General features: G+C 35.0%; 3 protein-coding genes across 3 annotated transcripts; 1 reads left to right on the forward strand and 2 right to left on the reverse strand.

Annotated features, from left to right (window-relative positions):
• Positions 1 to 631: 631 nt before the first annotated feature.
• On the forward strand, positions 632 to 4,173 carry LOC117907844 (leucine-rich repeat receptor-like tyrosine-protein kinase PXC3). Its single transcript, XM_034821503.1, has 2 exons — positions 632 to 3,363; positions 3,564 to 4,173. The coding sequence occupies exons 1-2, from the start codon at positions 831 to 833 to the stop codon at positions 3,869 to 3,871; spliced, it is 2,841 nt and encodes a 946-aa protein (XP_034677394.1). The 5' UTR covers positions 632 to 830; the 3' UTR covers positions 3,872 to 4,173.
• Positions 4,174 to 5,626: 1,453 nt separating this feature from the next.
• Positions 5,627 to 11,345, reverse strand: LOC117907742 (dihydrolipoyllysine-residue acetyltransferase component 5 of pyruvate dehydrogenase complex, chloroplastic). The gene is made up of 6 exons (XM_034821389.1): positions 10,288 to 11,345; positions 7,918 to 8,109; positions 7,748 to 7,835; positions 6,373 to 6,443; positions 6,158 to 6,241; positions 5,627 to 6,056 (listed from the first exon to the last, which is right to left on the reverse strand). The coding sequence occupies exons 1-6, from the start codon at positions 11,176 to 11,178 to the stop codon at positions 5,952 to 5,954; spliced, it is 1,431 nt and encodes a 476-aa protein (XP_034677280.1). The 5' UTR covers positions 11,179 to 11,345; the 3' UTR covers positions 5,627 to 5,951.
• A 2,408-nt stretch (positions 11,346 to 13,753) lies between these two features.
• LOC117905917 (eukaryotic peptide chain release factor subunit 1-3-like) lies at positions 13,754 to 18,115 on the reverse strand. Its single transcript, XM_034818795.1, has 3 exons — positions 18,028 to 18,115; positions 14,816 to 16,300; positions 13,754 to 14,230 (listed from the first exon to the last, which is right to left on the reverse strand). The coding sequence occupies exon 2, from the start codon at positions 16,260 to 16,262 to the stop codon at positions 14,949 to 14,951; it is 1,314 nt and encodes a 437-aa protein (XP_034674686.1). The 5' UTR covers positions 16,263 to 16,300; positions 18,028 to 18,115; the 3' UTR covers positions 13,754 to 14,230; positions 14,816 to 14,948.
• Between the last annotated feature and the right edge of the window lie 2,247 nt (positions 18,116 to 20,362).

Consider the following 20,362-nt stretch of genomic DNA (forward strand, 5'->3'; position numbering starts at 1 on the left):
TTGTCCAATAAAATATTTAAAAAAAATTAAATATAATTAAAATTAGTTAAAAACTTCTACAATTTAAAATTATTTAATATTTACATTTGATGAGTTAAAATAAATAAAATAAATTTAAATTAATAAATAAAAATAATTTATCATTTTTAACTCTATTTTTTATTTTTCTTTATTTTTTCTTTTATTTTACTTTTCTTTTCTATTTTCTTTCTTTTAATTTTCCGGGAAAAACTTGAGCGTTAGCCCGACCTTGGTTTGAAACTTCCACTTTCAATATACGCGTATTTGAAAATGAGCGCCTCCTCGGTCCACAAGGAAGGTCACATCTGGGCCCCACCAAAAAGACTCAGCCCACTAGTCAAGCCTTTATTAACCTTATTTCTGGGACCCACCCCACAAAGACCTGTTTGTCAAAAAGGTAAATGCCCATCGTTCCAAAATGAAAAAACAAAGCAAGAAAAAGACCTAAACTCCCAAATGTGAGTGTCTGATGTGCGGTCAAAGTCAACAAACATTTAAAACGCAAACAAACAGGTCCTAAGCCGCTCTCCGTCACCCGTCACCACTCACTAGGCTTGGGTCTTTGCAGTAACAGCAGTCCAGTCAACGCCACTCCGAACACGCACTTCCTCATTTTTCTCTCTTTTTATTCTTTGTTTCCCACCCTTTTCCTTCCCACCAAACAAGAACTTCCTAGCATCCGTCTTTTCTTTTCTTTGGCCTCTGAACATTTGAACCCAAAATAGAGATATATATACTGAATGATATAGCATATTGAGTGCTTGTATATTAAATAAGGGGGTGAGGAGTCTTCTGAGTGCCAGAGAAAGATGAGGAGCCATGAGCAGAGGGTCTATTTCTTCTTCTTCTTCTTGTCTTCTGTTCCTTTTGTGCTGTCTCTGTCTTCGACTCAGAAAGAAATCATGGAGAAGCTATCTCGGAGCGTCTCAGTGTGGGGAAATGAAAAGGAGCCAAACCCATGTGCATGGAAGGGAGTTTCATGCAGCTCCGACAACTCCTCAATAGCCAATCTTTCCCTCTCGGGATTGTCTCTCTCTGACTCTAGTTTTCTGCCGCTTGTCTGTGAGATTGTGTCTTTGGAAGCTCTTGACCTCTCCGACAACTTTTTCAGCTCTGTTCCAGAAGGGTTCATCACTGCTTGTGGGAAGATTGATGGGTTGAAGCAGCTGAATTTCAGTAGGAACAGGTTGGTCGGTTCTTTGCCTGCTTTTGATGGCTTTGTTGGGTTAGAGTCGTTGGATTTTTCCAGTAACATGTTGAATGGAACAATTGTTTCACTGTTAGGGTCATTGAATGATCTAAAAAGATTGTACCTTACGTCCAATAATTTGAGTGGTAATGTTCCCATCAACCTTGGAAATTCCAAGGTGTTAGAGCATCTTATTCTTTCCAAGAATTCCTTCACTGGTAGTATTCCTGATGGGCTCCTAGAATATCGGAAGTTGGTTCGGATTGATTTGAGTGAAAATCAACTTTCTGGGCCTTTACCCGGGAAAATTGGAGACCTTTCCAAGCTGGAAGAGTTGATTCTGTCTTCCAATAATTTGAGTGGAGAAATCCCAATGAACCTTTCAAATTTCCAAAATCTTTTGAGATTCGCCGCGAATCAGAACAAGTTCACAGGCAATATTCCAGTTGGAATTTCAAGATCTCTCAAGAATTTGGATCTTAGTTATAATAAATTAGGTGGGCAAATTCCAACTGACCTTTTGATGCAGTCAAATTTGCAGACAGTGGATCTTTCTTACAATCTGCTAGAGGGATCAATACCTGCAAAAATATCTCCAAACATGGTTAGGTTGAGATTGGGAAGCAATTCACTTGATGGTACTATCCCATCTGAACTTGGAACGCTACCGAAATTGACTTACTTGGAGCTGGAAAACAATAGCTTGTCGGGATCCATCCCTTCCAAGTTGGGTTCTTGCCGGAGTTTGGCGCTGTTGAATCTGGGAATGAATAACTTGACTGGCAGTCTGCCTGTGGAGTTGGCTAGTCTTAGCAGTCTTCAAGTTCTTAAGCTTCAGTCCAACAAGCTGGTTGGTGAGATTCCATATCAGATTAGCCAAATGCAAAGTTTGTCCACTCTGAATATTAGTGGGAATTTGCTTAGTGGTTCAATCCCAATTTCAATTTCAAGTTTGCAGAATCTCACCAACTTGAACTTACAAGGCAACCGTCTCAGTGGTTCAATACCTGCAACAATTGACAGCTTGAAGAATCTGTTAGAACTTCAGCTTGGAAGCAATCAACTGAATGGCCATATTCCAGAAATGCCACTTAGCTTGCAGATTGCTTTAAATCTCAGCCACAACCTCTTCGAAGGAACTATCCCTGAGAGTCTCTCTCGTTTGCAGGGTTTAGAAGTATTGGATCTCTCAAACAACAAATTGTCAGGTGAGATTCCAACTTCTCTGACACGAATTGGATCACTGACACAACTGCTACTTGCAAATAATCAGCTGTCTGGAGTGATTCCGAAGTTTGGAAAATATGTTACCATCATTGATACAACGGGTAATCCAAGGCTAGTTAACATAACATTACAAAGTAACTCTCCCCAGATATTGCCAGGCAAGAGGAAGTCTGTTGCAGTGGCGGTGGTTATTGCAGTTGCAGTTGCAGCTGCTTCTCTTGGTATTGGAGTGACAGTTGTGATTGCTGTATCTATCTCAAGACGATTTTACAGGGTGAAGGATGAACCATTAGGAGCAACAGAAGACCTCCCACCCCCTCAGGTGGTCCAAGGAAATCTTTTAACTGCAAATGCTATCCATAGGTCAAATATTGACTTCACCAAAGCCATGGAAGCTGTAGCTAGCACATCAAACATCTTGCTCAAGACAAGGTTTTCAACCTACTACAAAGCTGTCATGCCTTCTGGAAGAAGTTATTTCATCAAGAAGATTAACTGGAGTGACAAGATATTCCAATTAGGCAGCCATGAGAAGTTCGGTCAAGAGCTAGAGATCTTGGGAAAGCTGAGCAATTCGAATGTCATGATGCCACTGGCCTATGTTCTGACTGTTGATAGTGCCTATCTCTTCTATGAATATGCCCAGAAGGGTACCCTTTTTGATATCCTTCATGGCAGCTTTGGAAGTGCTCTGGATTGGGCAAGCCGTTACAGCATTGCAGTGGGAATAGCTCAGGGTTTGGCTTTTCTCCATGGACACACCTCTGGTCCGGTTCTCCTCCTTGATCTGTCCAGCAAAAGCATTATGCTAAAGTCAGTGAAGGAACCTCAAATCGGGGACATTGAACTCTATAAGGTGATTGATCCATCCAAGAGCACTGGTAGCGTTTCTACAGTGGCTGGCTCTGTTGGCTACGTACCTCCAGGTGAAGAACTCTTTGACCCTGTTTGAGGTAGTATTAATATTTTTACAAGTAATTTTCAAATGAATGCTTCTTATCGTGAGATGCAGCATGTCTCCTCAAGTAAATTCATCATTTCATGCACCCACTAATCCAGATTCTAAACTTGTTTGCTATTATTATGCTTGCATTCCTATTCACTGACCTGTTGAGTTCAATTACAGAGTACGCATACACAATGAGGGTAACTACGGCTGGGAATGTCTACAGTTTTGGGGTCATTCTGCTGGAATTGCTGACAGGAAAGCCACCCGTCAGCGAGGGAACTGAGCTAGCAAGGTGGGTGTTGAACAACACAGCACAGCGAGACAAGTGGGATCGCATCCTTGATTTCAGCATCAGCAGAACATCACTGGCAGTTCGAAACCAGATGCTAGCAGTCTTGAAGGTTGCTCTAGGCTGTGTTAGTGTCGTGCCTGAAACAAGGCCGAAGATGAAAAGCGTCCTTCGAATGCTTCTTAATGCCAGATAAAGCCTCTCCTCATCAGCCAAGCAGCATACAAATAGGAGTTTTATACACACAAAACAAGCATCTGAGTTAGGGTCACTTTGTGCTGATATATCATATGGGTTAAGCAGAGCTCCTACAACTGAATCTCCATATGGAAGTAGTCAGTATGTTCTCCTTACGTGTATAAAATATATACAGCATCTTTGTTTTTAGGTGTGCTAAAAGGCGTAGTAGCTGGTTAATGGCTCAATTTCGGCGCACCATTTCTTTCACCTCTGCATTATAGAGGTGGAATAAATAAAAGTACTTATTTCAAAGCTATAGAATATGACTCGTATTATAGAATACAATTTCAAGACACCCCCTTTTATGGTTACACATATTGTGCTCACACAGGCTACATGGGATCACACGAAAATTTTGGGCATAGGTCACATGTTATATTTTCACTGAACTAAACCAACAGACTTTGTTTTCCTGAATCAGTGTTGTAAACGGAAGACCAATTCATCTTGGTCACGGAACACCGACTTTTTTGAGAAGATGGTTATGATAACTCTAATATACTACTCCCCTATCAACCTTTTGTTTCAAGAAGGTGGAGTAGTTTTTTTATATCCCATATCGGATAAGGAAGAAAGTTTTTGGTGTTATATATGTTTAGGTTCTGCATTTGTTAACCACGAGGGTCCATTGGGTCCAAAGCAAATATAGAGGTTTTTTGGCCCCACAATCCTCTTAATTGAACCGTGAAACCGATTGTTAAAATTCTACTTCATGTAGTCATGATTTGAAAAATCAAGAAATTTCACTCGGAGAAACCAAGCCCAAATTTTCCATTTTTAATTTATCCATGTTTTTTTAGTTATCTTTTTTTTTTTTTTCTAATTTATCTTTTATTTTAAATTTATATCCCCTTTTATTTTATATTATAATTTTATTTTTAATTATTTTTTATATTTTTCTCATTAGTCCTATTTTAAAATTACTATCACTTCACTTTTATTTTATTTTATTTTTATAGTTATTAGTTTAATTTCATTTAATTTTAAATGCTTTTATTTTAAAATATTTAAAATATAAAATTATTCAAAAATTGCTAAAATATAAAACAAAATTAATGAAGTTCTAATATTTTATAAAATAAAATTAATTTGATAAGATAAATTATTAATATAATTTTTATTATTTAAATAAATTAATGCTAATAGCAAAAAATTGTCATCATAAATTTGTAATAAAATTTTAGAAATTAAATCTCAAATAAAAATATTTTATATAAATCGATTTAATTTTCTATTGTAATAAAAACATGTTTTAATAAAAATGGTTTTAAAATTTTAAAATAAATGAATATAAATATATTAAAAGAATTTAAGGTAATTTTTTCTTAAAAAATTTAATAAACATTATCTTTAATCACATTTATATCAATTACACTTATAAAATAACTTTAATATACAACAGAATCCACATTCCTCTTCATCCTTTATCCCTACGTTTGGTCAAGAGAAGAAAAATAGAAATGAAGTTCAAGATGTTTTCATCACCTGGGAATAAAAAATTCACCTCTGCTTTCTATTTGGCTCAATGCTGCAACTAATTCTCAATGTTCTGGAATTAAAACATACGACATAAGATCTGTGATTTTTCTCAGCAACAAATCAGGGGCATCAATATCATCCTCTCAATGATGATGTTGAGAAGAGCCAGCATTGAAACAAAGCTTTAGAGTTGAAGTAAAGCTAAAAGTTCAAAAGCAACCAAGATCCATGCTAAGACAAAATGGGTGTAACACAACCTTGATTGGTAAAAAATCAATGAACGGCCAAAATTTGATAGATAAGACACAGTGATCAAGAGCTAGACAATATGCCCATAAATAAAAGTGTTCCCACAAGTAAATGAAGAAAATGGAACCGAAATAAACGCTGATCTTCAAAATTCTTCCTATTCTTTGTTGAATTTCTCTGACTGATTTTACTCTATCAAGTTCAGGAATTGATAAAGAAATTTGATCCACAGCAACATACTTTGGGAAAGGGGAGGGATCAGATATAAGGAAACCCGAGAAAGCCTTGTTCAGTAATGGAATCTCAGACTAGAAAGTAAGATCTTTGGGGTCTTCTATAATCTTGGCCAAGGTTTGCAAGAAAGAAGCCAGATCAGCACCATATATTACCCGATGATCTGCTGTAACATTCACCTGCAGATATTGCATGTTCCCAGCGTAAGAAACTGTAAAATAAATCCAAACACATGGTGTAGAAATTCTTAATTTGGGGAGAGAGATCTAAGGAAAATTACCTGCATCTGGTTCTTCATGCCAATCCGACCATCCTTGGTGGCAACAACGGTTGGTTCTGATGCTCCAACCGCCATGATTGCTCCCTGCAGAAAAACATGCAAATCAACATAATTATGTTTATCCTGATACAATTTAGTCCCCCTCATTCCATATCTGCCCCAAGCTATGAATTTTGCAGAGTGGAGAGGTTCAAATTCTGAGTTTAAATACTTACAGTTCCAGGTGGCAGAATTGCATCAAACCGATCCACACCAAACATTCCAAGGTTTGAAAGAGTGAAAGTACCTGCAAACCAGCAATCAAACATACATCTGAAATTAAACATGGATAGACTTGATGAAATAACAAGGTAGGAACCAAGGAATGGTCATGGCATGCCAATTTTAAAGACAAACAATAGGGATATTAGTACAGGATAATCAGAAGTGGCAAGAACTCTAAACCACATTGATTCCAGAATCATCTCAACTAGAAGTTGCAGAAACATTTTGAATCTATGAAAAGTTGCAACACACTCCATTACATACTAAACATGGAATGGTTTAATCCATCAAACTAATACAATTAAAACAAGTTGCATTCAAACAGAATGGTCTAATCACTTTAGCATTGAAATATATTGGCACTCCATACTGCTCTGGTGAATGAGCAAGACATGAACTAACAGACTGAATTTGGAACTAAAGCCAAATGATCAAGCCAATCAAATTATTCTGGCAACTCATCAACCCTGAAGATCTGACAGAAGCAACAAAAGAAAAACAAGCAGGAGAAAAGAGCAGATATTACACAACACCAGAAGTGAAGGGATTGGTTGATCTGTCATAATTGAGCCATATCTAAGGGCAAAATGAAAACAATATAAGTAAAACTGCTGAAGAAACTAGGGAAAAATTGCAACAGCATTGCTCTACCATGCAATCAATCTTCACCATCACTTTGACCCAAAACAATAATTTAATTATGCTGCACATTGTCCTAGATAGACCCAGGTCTCCCTTCCATCCAGAAATTGAGCTACATGATTGCAGTGATGTGATCGTCTGGATTGGATTCAGGCCAAATTTACAGGAGCAGGGATGAATTTGGAGGCAGTTCAGGCATATCCTATAACAATGGCAACCCTTACCAAAACAGAATATCCTAATGAGGAAAGGAAGCATAGACAACTTCCATTTGCCCTATGAAGAAAGGGATACCTAAGTTTGAATTATGAAAGAGTATAACATCAAATCACTGGCTCTGCCATTTAGAAGGAGAAAGAAATAGGAACTGCTTTGAACCGGTAACCTTATTCACAAACCCTGTTTCCCATTATGTAACATTTAACTGCACAAAATGTTCTTCAGCATGAAACCCAACATCAATAATTCCACATTCTTTACAATTAAAATTTCCATGAATATAAAATTTAAAACATCTATCTTGCATGAGTAAAGGTGTTTGACTGGAAGAATATTGATATTGGAGAAAGAAAACAGCATCAGAAGGTGTCTATCTATATCTAATATATAGATATGAGCCATCAATTATTGCACAAGGAAACATCTTGTATGATGTAATGAGTGTGTAGGACGTAATGAGGATACCTGTATTGTATTCATGAGGTTGCAGCTGCTTTGCTCGGGCCTTGTCAACCAACTCCTTCCACTTTCTTGACAATGAATAAATGTCCACCTATAATAAATTGCAATTAATTTAACTCTTGAAAAGCCATAGGGTAGCCAAAATTAAGTTTAGCAAGAACAGATTAACAAACCTTATCAGCATCCTGAAGCACTGGTGTAATCAACCCACCATCTATGGCCACTGCAACCGCAATATTGATACTACTGTTATATGTAAAGCTCTTACCATCTCTGCAACTAGAGTTTACAACAGGATGTTTAACCAAAGCAAGTGCTGTTGCCTTTGCAAGTAATGCTGTCATCGTCACACCCTTTGACTTAATCTAGAAGATATTAATATAAAATGCATTAATAGCAGATAATGTCAATAAAATGACATAGTTGATCTCATTCTAAAGATCTTATGCTATTTTACTTTAATTTATTTTTCAGGCATTTTGAAGTAAGCACCCGATGTAAAGGGGTTCATCACCAGAGAAATATCCTATTAATTTATTTTCAGACTTTTTACAAAAGCCTCCCACTTTTCTCAAAAAGCTCCATATATCAATAAATATTTCAGTGAGAACTTGAAGAAATCAGTTATTGTGTTCGAAATTTAGATATTCCAAAAGAAAATTTTCTTCAAAAGTGAATTCAGTCCAAGGTGGGTAAAACAAAATTGATCACTTAGTATTTGTTGGCATACACTATTTGTTTTCTATTTTTAAAATTAGAAAGTAGCAGTAACATTTATATAAAATACAAAAACTCTTAGAGGCTTATATTGAAAAGGTAATGGTTTTAAAAATTACTTAAAAAAATTGAGGTATCAAAAAATTTCACTACCTCAAATTTTCAAATTTCTGAAAGTGATTTCTAAAGATAAAAGGTAAATCTATATTTTTTTGTACAAAATGTCATACTTTTATATAAAAATTTATGATTTTAAAAACAAAAAAACAGAAAAAATGTATCCAAATGAACACTTAATCTTTGGATTTGTTTAGCAGACTCAAAAGCAAAGGGGATTCGACTTTGGTGAGATTCCTCCAAGAATTATCCTTTCAGATCAATGGTTCGGATGATTCCTAAGGAACAACGTTCATTAAGGTATTGGGTGATATAAAACAAGTATGATCTTCTTAAGAATGATTACTATACTAATTTGGCTTGGGGAGATTGACAGGTTTGGGAAGAGAATTTTCAAGGTTCCAATTCCTTTTTTCATCTTACAAAGTACATCATTGACAATGAGTCTTGTATTCAATTTTAGGTCAAATTGTTGTGGGAATCAAGACCATTGTGTCAAATCTTTCCTCAATTCTCAAATGCTAAGGCTGCTGGACCATCAAGTTGTTATCCATTCTATTGATTTCCACCAACACCCAAATCTTAGGAAAACTCTAAGTTTGACATCTCTTCTCAATATTTTTCATGGAGTCAATATCTCATTCCATTCTCAATGAGCATATGTAGTCCTTGGAAATAATGGTATTGACTATAACAAATCTTACTTCAGTTATTGACCAAAAGAGGACTCCATGGAACTTCCACCCCTAAAACAATGCTTTCTGTGGATATTTATTTCTTATGCAAAAGAAGCAACAAGACTAGAAGCCATTTCATTCTATATTGCTCCTTCACTCTAGACCTGTGGTAGAAACTGTATGCTACTGTGGGTTCGAGTTGGATTTCTCTGCAAAATGTTTATTTGATGTCTGCTGCTGGTTTATGGGGATTTGGTAGAAGAGGTAGAAACAACATTTTGTAGCCTTGAAGTAGTTTAGGCTTTGAAGAGTGCCACACCATTGGGATAAAATCATTCTTCTTGCCTATCTTTCAGTTACTGCTCACTCTTTAACATATTTTAAGGGATTGGGAGGCGGTATGAAGGACTACGAATATGCTTCTGAAATCAATGCCTAAGTGGAGTCTTTCCTTGGGGTGGTTGGGATGTAACTTCAACAGGTGTTTATTTAGGCAATATGGGCCTGATTGTGAGTTGTCTATAAAGCCTATTTGAAAGTGAAACTGGTTTTCTCTATCCTTAAGAGATAGAGAACTGCAATAAAGACAAAGGCCCTAGCTCCCCCAGGGTACTTGGAGAATCCAGTTTAATGGGAAAGTGGACAATCATCAAATGGCTTTGGAGAACACATTGGGTTCTTGAAGATTGATTTACCTATAGGAGAAGTAGAGATACACACATCTAGAATGGACATTTTTAACTGGGTTTCAGGTATAAAAAGTGTCAAACTCTAGAATACTAACAAAAACAAGTGAATCAAATGTGGTAGTAAAAATCCTAAAGTATGGAAATACAATAAATTTAGCTCTTTCTGCTGAAAATTTTAATTACTTGTTGCAAAGTGTAAACCAAAGCAAATATAGATAACCAAATTGATGTTGAAAGTCCTAAATTATGTGTATACTACCAACACATCGTATACATCCTAGATTATATTAAAGCTATTATCAATTAACCATTTTCTTGCCTGGAAGTGAATAAAATGTCCTACCTTCTTGTAGAGGGCATCAAGAGCATCAGTACTTATGGTGTACCCAACTCTAAAAGTTGGCACAGTAAGACTATCAACCATGTTCCGACTAACTGCGCCTTGCATTGTGGTAAACGGCACCACCGTCCCCAACTCAATCCCCGTGCTCGCCGGGACTTTAACCGGAGCCGAGCTAGGGCTGGGCTTCGGATCCTCCGCTGCAACACTCACTCCAGCAGCAGCTGCAGCTTCGACATCCTTGGCCACAATTCTCCCCATTGGACCACTCCCGATCACATTCCCCAAATCCACATTCAACTCCTTCGCGAGCTTCTTCGCATACGGCGACGCCACAATCCTCTTCCCTCCCTCTGACGCAGGATGTGCCGAAGACGCCATCTTCGCCACAGTCACCGTCGCCGCAGCCTTCACTGGAGCGGCCTTCTCCGGAGCCCCCACGGCCTTCTCTGGAGCCGCCGCCGCCGCAGGCGACGGAGAAGACGAAGACGGCGAAGTATTGGCCTTGGACCTGGCTTCCGCGATCTCATCCTCGGTCTCGGCGAGCAGAGCGATGGCGGAGCCGACGGCGGCGACGCCACCCTCCTCCACCATAATTGCCGCCAAGTAGCCGTCGTAGAAGGTCTCGACGTCCATGTCGGCCTTGTCAGACTCAACCACGACGACGCTCTCGCCCTTGGAGAGCTTGTCGCCTTCGGACTTGACCCAGGACACGATCTTCCCTTCGGTCATGGTGGAGCTGAGCGCCGGCATGAAGATCTCCCGGATCTTAGCCTGAATGGTGGTCCGTTTGTTGCCAGAAATGTGGATCGCCGGAGAGGACGTAGGGTTGCGGCGGAGGGCGGTGGAGGAGGAGGGAACGAAGGAGGTGCCGAGGTGGAGAAGTTGAGACATTTTGTTGGTCTCTCAGAGCTATGGAGATAGGGAGAGACTGAACTAAGGAAGAAGAAGAAATGGAGGGGTACCGTTTTATTAAGGAACAGTTGTCGTTTGATGGTACCTCGAGTGTATCGAATGGAGGCGGAAGTCTCAACCACCTTACCGGTGAATGTGATGGTTTGTGTTTGGTTCGATACCTTAACTAATTCATTCAATGGCGTTTTTATTGAGTTTTGGGTCAAAATGGCCCATTTATATAAAAAAATATTGGATATAACCATTCTATTAAATTTATATTCAAATTAGTCTCTTTTGTGCCACATAGCCAAATACATATTTTTTTTCAAAATTTTAATTAAAACTTCAATTGACAACTGAAGCTAAGGATTCAATTTTTGAACTAAAGCCGAAATTATCAATTGAGACTTTATTTTTTAATTAAAGCCTCAATTGGTAAATAAGACTTCATTTTTTAAACTAAAACCTCAATTGTCAATTAAAGTTTCAGTTAATTTTTTTTTATTTTAAAATTTAATTAAAAAATATTAAATTATAATTTATTATTAAAATTAAAAATATATTTTAATAATAAATTATTTATATTTAAGCTTAAGAATATGATATTACTTCAATAAACATAAATTGATAAATAGAAGATATAATAAATCAATATTTTATTTATTAATAAATTAATAATTTTAAAATAATAAATTTATATAACATATAAATAAGATATAAAATTATATAATTTATTAATTTAAGATATTTAATTTTTTGTTTTTTAAGATATTAATTTATTTATATTATGAAAAATTTATTTTTATTGAAATAATAGTATACTCCTAAACCATAGTTGTCAACTGAGGCTTTAGTTAATATTTTTTTTTTTTTTACTTTCAAATTTAATTAAAAACTATTAAATTACAACCTATTATTGAAATTAAAAATATATACTTTAATAATAAATTATTTATATTTAAACTTAAAAATATAGTATTACTTCAATAAACATAAATTGGTAAATATAATACAATAAATTAATAATCTTAAAATAATAAATTATATGACATACAAATAAGCTATAAAATTTTATAATTTATTAATTTAAGATATTTAATTTTTTATTTTTTAAGATATTAATTTATTTGTATTATAAAAAATTTATCTTTATCGAAATAATAGTATACTCTTAAGTTTCCATAAATAGATTTTTTGACATAATTAGTTAATGAAATTAATTAGAAAAAGTTTACTTCAAAATATAATTTTTAGTAGTTTCATCAAAGTCACAAAAAATATCCACTAAACATCTATATGCTAGGAAATATATATATATATACACAAGGAGAGAACCTATGGATACCTATGGATAAATTTGACATAATATAAATAAATTAATATCTTAAAAAAACAACAAATTAAATATCTTAAATTAATAAATTAAACAATTTTATCATGTAATGTAGAGCTATAAATTTCTAATAGATATTATCACAATTGAATTTGAGTTTTGTTAATAATTGTTTTTTATGATGTTAAAAGGCACACCCAGGAGCATCTCAGCTCAAATACAAACCTATTAGAAATTATAATAAGTTGTCCATTCTTCTTGGAAAAGATCGAGCAACAGAAAGTCTTGTTGCAAGTGCAAAAGAAAGACAACTTCGTTAGGCCTAGGAACAAAATTTGGATGACACAATTCCATTAGGATCATCACAATATGGGATCAGAAATGTAACATTTGCTTATGTTGAAAATGAAGCAACAACTAAGACATATTTCTCAACTGTAAATGCATCTGTTTCTGCACCAAAGTCAAACAAGGAAACAAAAAAGTGAAAAGCAAAATATGCTAACATTGTAAGTGCAGAATTAAGGTCAATTAGAGTTGGAATGAAGACTAAAATTATTTTTAAAAAATTATCTTGACACTTCAAAAGAAATATATATATATATATATATATAAAAGAATATTTAAAAGTTTGACCTTCATGTGTTAATCCATCTCCAATAATAATTGTATGGGTACTATTGGTGTAAACTTCTTGTATTACATAAGGCCCATATCACTTTAATTTAGGTTTGATAGGATGTTAACTCCCACTTGATAGATTTGTATTTACCCTTTATGAATCACACCTAATATATTTTTTCTTACTTTGTTTCGCTTAAGAAATAACTAAAAAGTAAAATATTTAGATTATGTTTAATTCTTGAAAATTTTGAAGAAAAATATGAGAGAAAGAAAGTAAAGATGAAAAGTTTTAAAGAAAGAAAAAATAAAAAATAAAAAAATAAATTTAAAATTTTGCACATTCCTAATCAAATTTTGAGTCATCAATGAAGAAAAAAGCTATCAATAACAACAATAAAGACAACAATTTTTAAACAGGAAAACAAAAAAACTAAAAAAAATGATCCAGTTCCTTACTAAAAGTGTTTCAAGATATCAACACATGCATACACACCAAAAGAACATGAGATAAATCAATACATAGTGATCCTCGTGTTTTTACCTGAGAAAACCATTATTTTGGTCCATAATTGCATCAGTCAGTGCTTAGCTTGTAAAACTCTTCGTAACAGTTCATCGCAGTATACCAACAAACCATTTTATTAAGATACTTCCTTCCTCAGGGAATAGTTCAGAGAACCCCAACAAAGAACATCCCAAATCTTGGGAATTGTTCAGAGAACTACAACAAAGACAATCCAAAATCAGTCCATCCATCTGCTGATCATCCTGCAGAAGAAGGGTCTTCTTATTTCATTCTTAGTGGTTCAGAAACACATTGAATTCGCTGTATCAAGCCACATTCATAAGTTTCAGAACTAATATGTATGACATTGTTTACCAGGTACTCCTGCCACGGAACAACTATAGTATAAACCTTTTACCACCATTCATTGTTTCCCCAAATATTGATGCATGTATCTGCGTCCCTCGGCCCAATCAACAACCACGCTGATACAAAATGAAAGCATGCTTCAACACAATCTCCTCCGAGCAAAAGGGTTAGAAGTAATTGATATGTCCTGTGTCCTTCCAGCCAGACAATCCTCAATGCTGCATCACAAAACCCACATATTATCACCAATTAAACTTGTTCAAGCTTTAAATAAATATGGCAACCTCCCTTAATTTCAAAAGGGCAATAGAGAGAGATGCAATTGAAATGAGTAAACCACTGGTGCAGGTAAGGATCAAACGCCCAACCAAAACAGTGTCCTGAGTTGGGCTTATCTTGATGTGATGACAGGAAGGATAAGAGAGGGCGCATAAACCTTGGGGACAAATTAAATAAAAAAGAGAAACTCACAAATCAAACCAAATAGCAAACTTAAACAAGTCTTTTCACCACTTGAAGTTTAAACCAAACAGAAAGGGTAAAACTATCATCATCATGAAAAACCTAAAAAAGCCCTAAACTCGGTTTTTAAGGAAGATTTTGTTATAGAAAGTATTTGAAAATTATAATCATATATTATATAATGGATAATGGTTGGGGGCCTTGGTTTGCACTGACTTCAACATGCCTGAGTTGGAGACCTGATTAGTCATAGTTAAAGGAAAAGTTCTTTCTCCCTGAATAGTTATAGTTCTATTCCATATATTATTAGATTTATAGAGGAAAAGTTCAAAGATTAGGACCTTGATTAAACTTCCATGAAACTTTTCGGGCATCACCATAGGAGCAGCTGCAAGAAGCCTGAGATCTCACACACCAGTGCAGGCATTTTACCCCATCCCCCTGTGCCAGCAATGGGGAAAAAATGATTGATTGCTAGTCTGAATCCTCATAATTTTCTCCATCATCAGAAACCTCGTCAAATAATCTCATATCCAGCTGGTAACGAAGGATTCCACCTATCCCACCAAATCCTCTGCAGAACTGGGATCCCTCTTGTGATTTGTTGGTGACAAACTCAAGTGTACAACCAAAGCGCTTGTACTCATTGGCAAACCACTCTAGCAGTGACATTTTTTCTTGAACCTCCAATTCGGCCGAGGTGGCTGAATCCCTGAAGTTGCTCTGATCAGTCGCTTGCTCCTTGTTCAAGTGTTTTATGACAATCTCAGTTGTATTGCTGTTGTTCAACACATACCTATTAATATCAAGATTTTCCCACATAATCAGAATCTCAACAGCACCCATCTCCAAGGCTTTCAGTGTGTCATCAACACCAAAGACATACTTCCCAGTATCCCGGCTGATCTCCTCAAAATATTTGCTTATCAAGCGCTTCTCCTGAATGAACTTCACATTGGATAGGATCTCAGATGATAACTCTATTGCCTGATTGAAACCATTTTCTCCTCCATAAGAAACATCCACTACATTCAGTAGTTTGGCCTGAAGACGGGGATCGAACATGTCAGACTGACTAAGCTCAGTTTTGAAATCAGCAGAACCAGCAAGTATCAATCCTGCAACATTGGGCTGGCTGGTGGCAGGATTTATAAAAAACTGTGTGGCTAGCTCTGCTGTCTTCCTCACATAGTTGTGACGCTTCTCCATTCTAAGACGAGCAAATCGAAGTGCTGATTGCCCACCTCTTCCATGTTTTTTTGGAAGGTCAACAGTAAATTTATGAAGCACCTCTCGGGTGTTGCCACTTAATGTGCCAAAAAGGGTACCATTTCCATCCATGACAATAAAACCAAACTTGTCATCGGATTCTAACAGTTCATTCATATCTTCCGTATGGAACTTGTTGTCACATAGGTAAAGAGATGCATTAATAGGCCTAAAAGGCTCAAAATCAATTGTCACCTTCTTATCCTTTCCATCTTCAGTCACAATGGTACCTGTATACAGCACAAGTCCATTAGGAGGAACCTTGTTGTACAGCTTCAGTCTCTGCTGTGCGGATGTGATTGCACCTAAAACAGATTGACGATTGACCCTGCTTTTAATGTTTGAAGCAGTTCCAAACTCATCCCCAAGCATCTTAGTAACTCTTGATATTTGATCACGGGGAGGCATGACAAGAGATATCATACTAGTGCCATTGCCTCTAGCAGCTTCCAATGCCTTGATCAACTTCTTGATCTTCCAGATCTCAATGTTTTTATCCGTTTCATGAGCATCTGCCATTGCAAGGTACAATACTAACTGGAAACTAACAAAATTGCCTGCAAAGATGGCACAACATAAACTCAAAATTGGAATTCTATTAGTTCCATGACGAAAAGAAAAGAAAAGGGGTTGCAATCCTAACAAGGTTGGTGGCCAACAATAACCATTTAACAAGTACAGAAGGAAAACTGTCTGTGGTTCAGGCAATTTACAATTAGTTATGTTGAATATGGAAAACTGGAAGAATGCTATATAAAATTAGTTTTATACAGAATTTTAGATGTCAGAAGTCAGGTATAGAAAAAAAGAAAAGACCACCCCACTCATACAGGAGTAACCCCATAAGATGCATTTTTTTAAGGATCATTCAGCCAAAAAATTCAGGATCTCACAAAGGAACCATGCTTCACTGTCTCAATAAAGACATGTATACTCGTTTTATCCAGAAACAAAAACCTTAACAAGAATACAAATAACAGCCTAATATTCCAAATATCATGTCAGCAACTGACGAAACAGAGTATTGCATCAGCCAAAAGTATTAGGACATCAATATAGTACTGCAGAGGCTTATTCCTAACGCCTCCTCAAGTCTAAATTATTTAACTACATAAAGTAGTTCTTCAAAAGACAAAGGTATAGAATTTTCTTTTCATTTTTTTTTTATAAAAAGGACAAAGATGTAGATCATGCACCATACTCTAATTTTTTAGAGACAAATAAATAAACAGAACAAAATTTCCAAAACAAAAATAGTCCTTTACCCAACTTGTAATATGAATTACACAAACTTGTTTGGGACTAATAAATTATCCATAACGATTAAGTTTCTACAGTAAATGGGTTCAGGAACAACAGGAGACTAGTGACTGCTCAATCATCCTTTTCGCTTCCAAACTCTTCCTTTGCCATTAAAGAGGATCAAAGCCACTTGTAAAACAACACAATAGTCATTGATAACTTTAAGATAACAATTGGATGCCCAAATTTGGCATTGGATTTTGAACTTTTAAACCTCATACTAATATCTCTCTGTTGCTATTTCAAATCGATTTAAACTGCACTCAAAGATTCACCAAAATAAAGAACTTGCGTTGCAAAAGTACTTGCAAAGTGCAAATCCAGATGATAGGGAAACAAATTCAAGTCCACCACTGGTTTGGATTTCAATTTCAGTCCTGAAATTTAAGATTCTTGCTTTTGTTAATTCAGTAGCTTTTGTCGATTTGTGATCAATGAAATTTAAATTCATTACCAAATCCATCCCTGTATATAAAGCAATCAGAACAGCTTTGGCTTTGTCTCGAAAAGGATCAAGAATCGAGTACTCAAGCTTTCTCATAAGTTTCCACAAAACTACTATTCAGAATTCGAAACAAATTTCAGGTATTAGAAAATTGCACAAGCACAAAATTTACCACAGCAAAACATTACAAAAAATAAAAGACAACAAAGAGCAAAAGGATATCACATAACAAGTTTCAACAGATCTACACATCGCTCAATAAAAAAAGGTTTATTCTCCGTTTGGTTGCCAAGAAAATGAAGGAAATAAAAGAACACACAACCGGAAGGCCGAACTCGGCTTTAACCTTAAGCGATCTTTAGAAAAAACACTCAAACGTGTTCCGGTCGTTATTTCAATTTGATTCAACAACAACCATATCATCTGTATCCGATTTTCCAACGTTTTCAGGAGAAACAAACAGATTGGTATTAAAGTAAAAAATAAAAAAAAAAACAAAATAAAAACCGAAGGAGTTTGATATAGAAAGTAACTCACCAAAAGCAAAAATCGAATAGAATAGCAGCGTAGAGAGAGAAACAGAGCCCTCGCCTTTCCTCACTTCACCACTCGTAGTCTAGTATTTAAAAGTCCTTGAGTCGGTCTCCCACTAACCAATTCAATTCATATACACCAATGCTTAAACAGAAAAAGTTACGTGTTCAAACGGTCGACTGATGATTCATTTCTATCCATAATATCATAAATATATCACTTATAAATTATTAAAATTAAAATTAATTATAAAAAATTAAAAATCATTAATATTTGTTTTTATCTTTATATTATCAAACTAAATCATGCATAAATAAAAATTTATTAATATTTTAAATTTTATTTTAAAAAATATTTGTAATATGTAAATGTGAATATCTTGAAAATGGAATAAGCTTTAATTATTTCATTTTAAAAGTTATATACTCTAATTTATAATTTTAAAAAATATTCCATTATTTTATTTATATTATTTACATATTTAATATTGTAATTTTTTTTCATATATATTATTTTATAATTTTAATAATATAAAATATTCCATTATTTATATTATTAACAAGTCATGTTGAATATATAATAACTTTTGGGATGTATACGAATAAAAAAAAATTTAGAATATTATTAACAAGTCATTATTTACGTAGTTGTGGAGTAAAAAAAATTTAAAATTTAAAAATAAAAAAAAATAAAAAAGGAAGCATGGGTAGAATTCATGATTGAAAATTTAGAATATTGTCCTTTTGTCAACTAGCTAAGTTTAGTCAATTCATAATATGCTTGCTATCTTATCAAAGGAAGGTTAAGTAAGAAGTCCTAGGAAGAATTGCATGCAACTAACTAGTCCTAAGATATGAAAAAGAGTAATACAAATATTCCTTATAATTGGTATCAGAGCCCTAAGTTAGGCTTTGAGCATGCTAGGATCCTTTCTAGATTGTGCTAAATCTATTTTGTAGGGGTTGATATTCATTCCATGGCCACATGGATAAATGTATGGATGTGTATTAATATCATGTGATTAAATATGATGATTATGGTTGTGAATTGTTGCTTTTGATCTCATACATGGGTTGTACATGTAGGGAAACCCGAATTACTGTTCCCAAGCCCTCGATCATTAGGGTTCTAGAGCTCTTTAGATCTAACATAGTGGAATATGACAATAAAAACCACAATATATGCTAGATCTCTAGGTTAAAGTTACATACCTAAGAACTGGATGTTCCTATATCGATTTCTTATGGTGAAGAGAGTAATTGAATTTTGCGATAGTCACTAAAGATCTTGAAAACCATTGATCTTCCACCTGATGACTCCTCCTTGAGTCTATGCACTGAGATGGTCGAAATCTCAACGTCGAGGTTAGGGTTTTCTCTTTACATTATAGGGAGAGGGTGACAAACGTCTAAGAATCTAAAGCTTTAACTCTTAAAGATATATTTATAGGATTCTCACTTGCACTTGGGTCACCTAATCTAGCCCTAAAAAGGGTCCTAATTGATTAATTATCATAGTAGGACTTCAATTAATCAATTAGTTCAATCTAGAGATATCATTCACTAACTCTTATGCAATCTTATATAATTATCAAAGCATCTTTATGCACATAAGTGAACTAAAAATTAATCTAACCCTCATAAATCATGTCATTAAGGTATATGAACTTCAACAAGGACTATTGGGACTCATAAGATAGTATTAGCTCTCTCAAAATGCAATTATGAAGTTGACTCAACATCTCATTATAGAGAGTCAACTATACTCTAGTACTCTATGTATATTATAATGAAACACTAAGTGTTCAGGTTTCGTGATATACTATCTAGTATATATAATTCCCCCATGAATCGATGTTCATAATCTAATAAGATGAAAGTTATCAATCTCTTAAGATTACCTCTACCATCCTTGAGTTATTAGTCCTCTTATTATGTAATCAAGTGACATACTCTAACTTACAAAGAGTATTTGTCAAATCCTACTAAATGAATTACTACAATACTATAGATTTCATTATCACACATCATTAGGATCATCCAAGAGGACACACTATCTCAAAGTCCATGAAATATCATGTTGTCCCTATTGAGAATACTTATTGTTATCGACTTTTATCAACAGTGACCTAATTCATAAAGAATATATGATCACTTTAAGATATCACCTGTAAGTCAAACTCACTACTAACTTTAGCACAAACTCAATATTCGCTCAAGGTTGAGAGACAATACAACATAACAGTTTAGTGAAGTCATGATTACTTAATAACTTTATGTCATAACTCATTATAGGTCTTATCCAATGTGTAACTGTCATGACCCAAATTTCAAGCGAC

Source organism: Vitis riparia, chromosome 18 (assembly GCF_004353265.1).
Source record: "Vitis riparia cultivar Riparia Gloire de Montpellier isolate 1030 chromosome 18, EGFV_Vit.rip_1.0, whole genome shotgun sequence".
NCBI classification, from domain to species: Eukaryota; Viridiplantae; Streptophyta; class Magnoliopsida; order Vitales; family Vitaceae; genus Vitis; species Vitis riparia.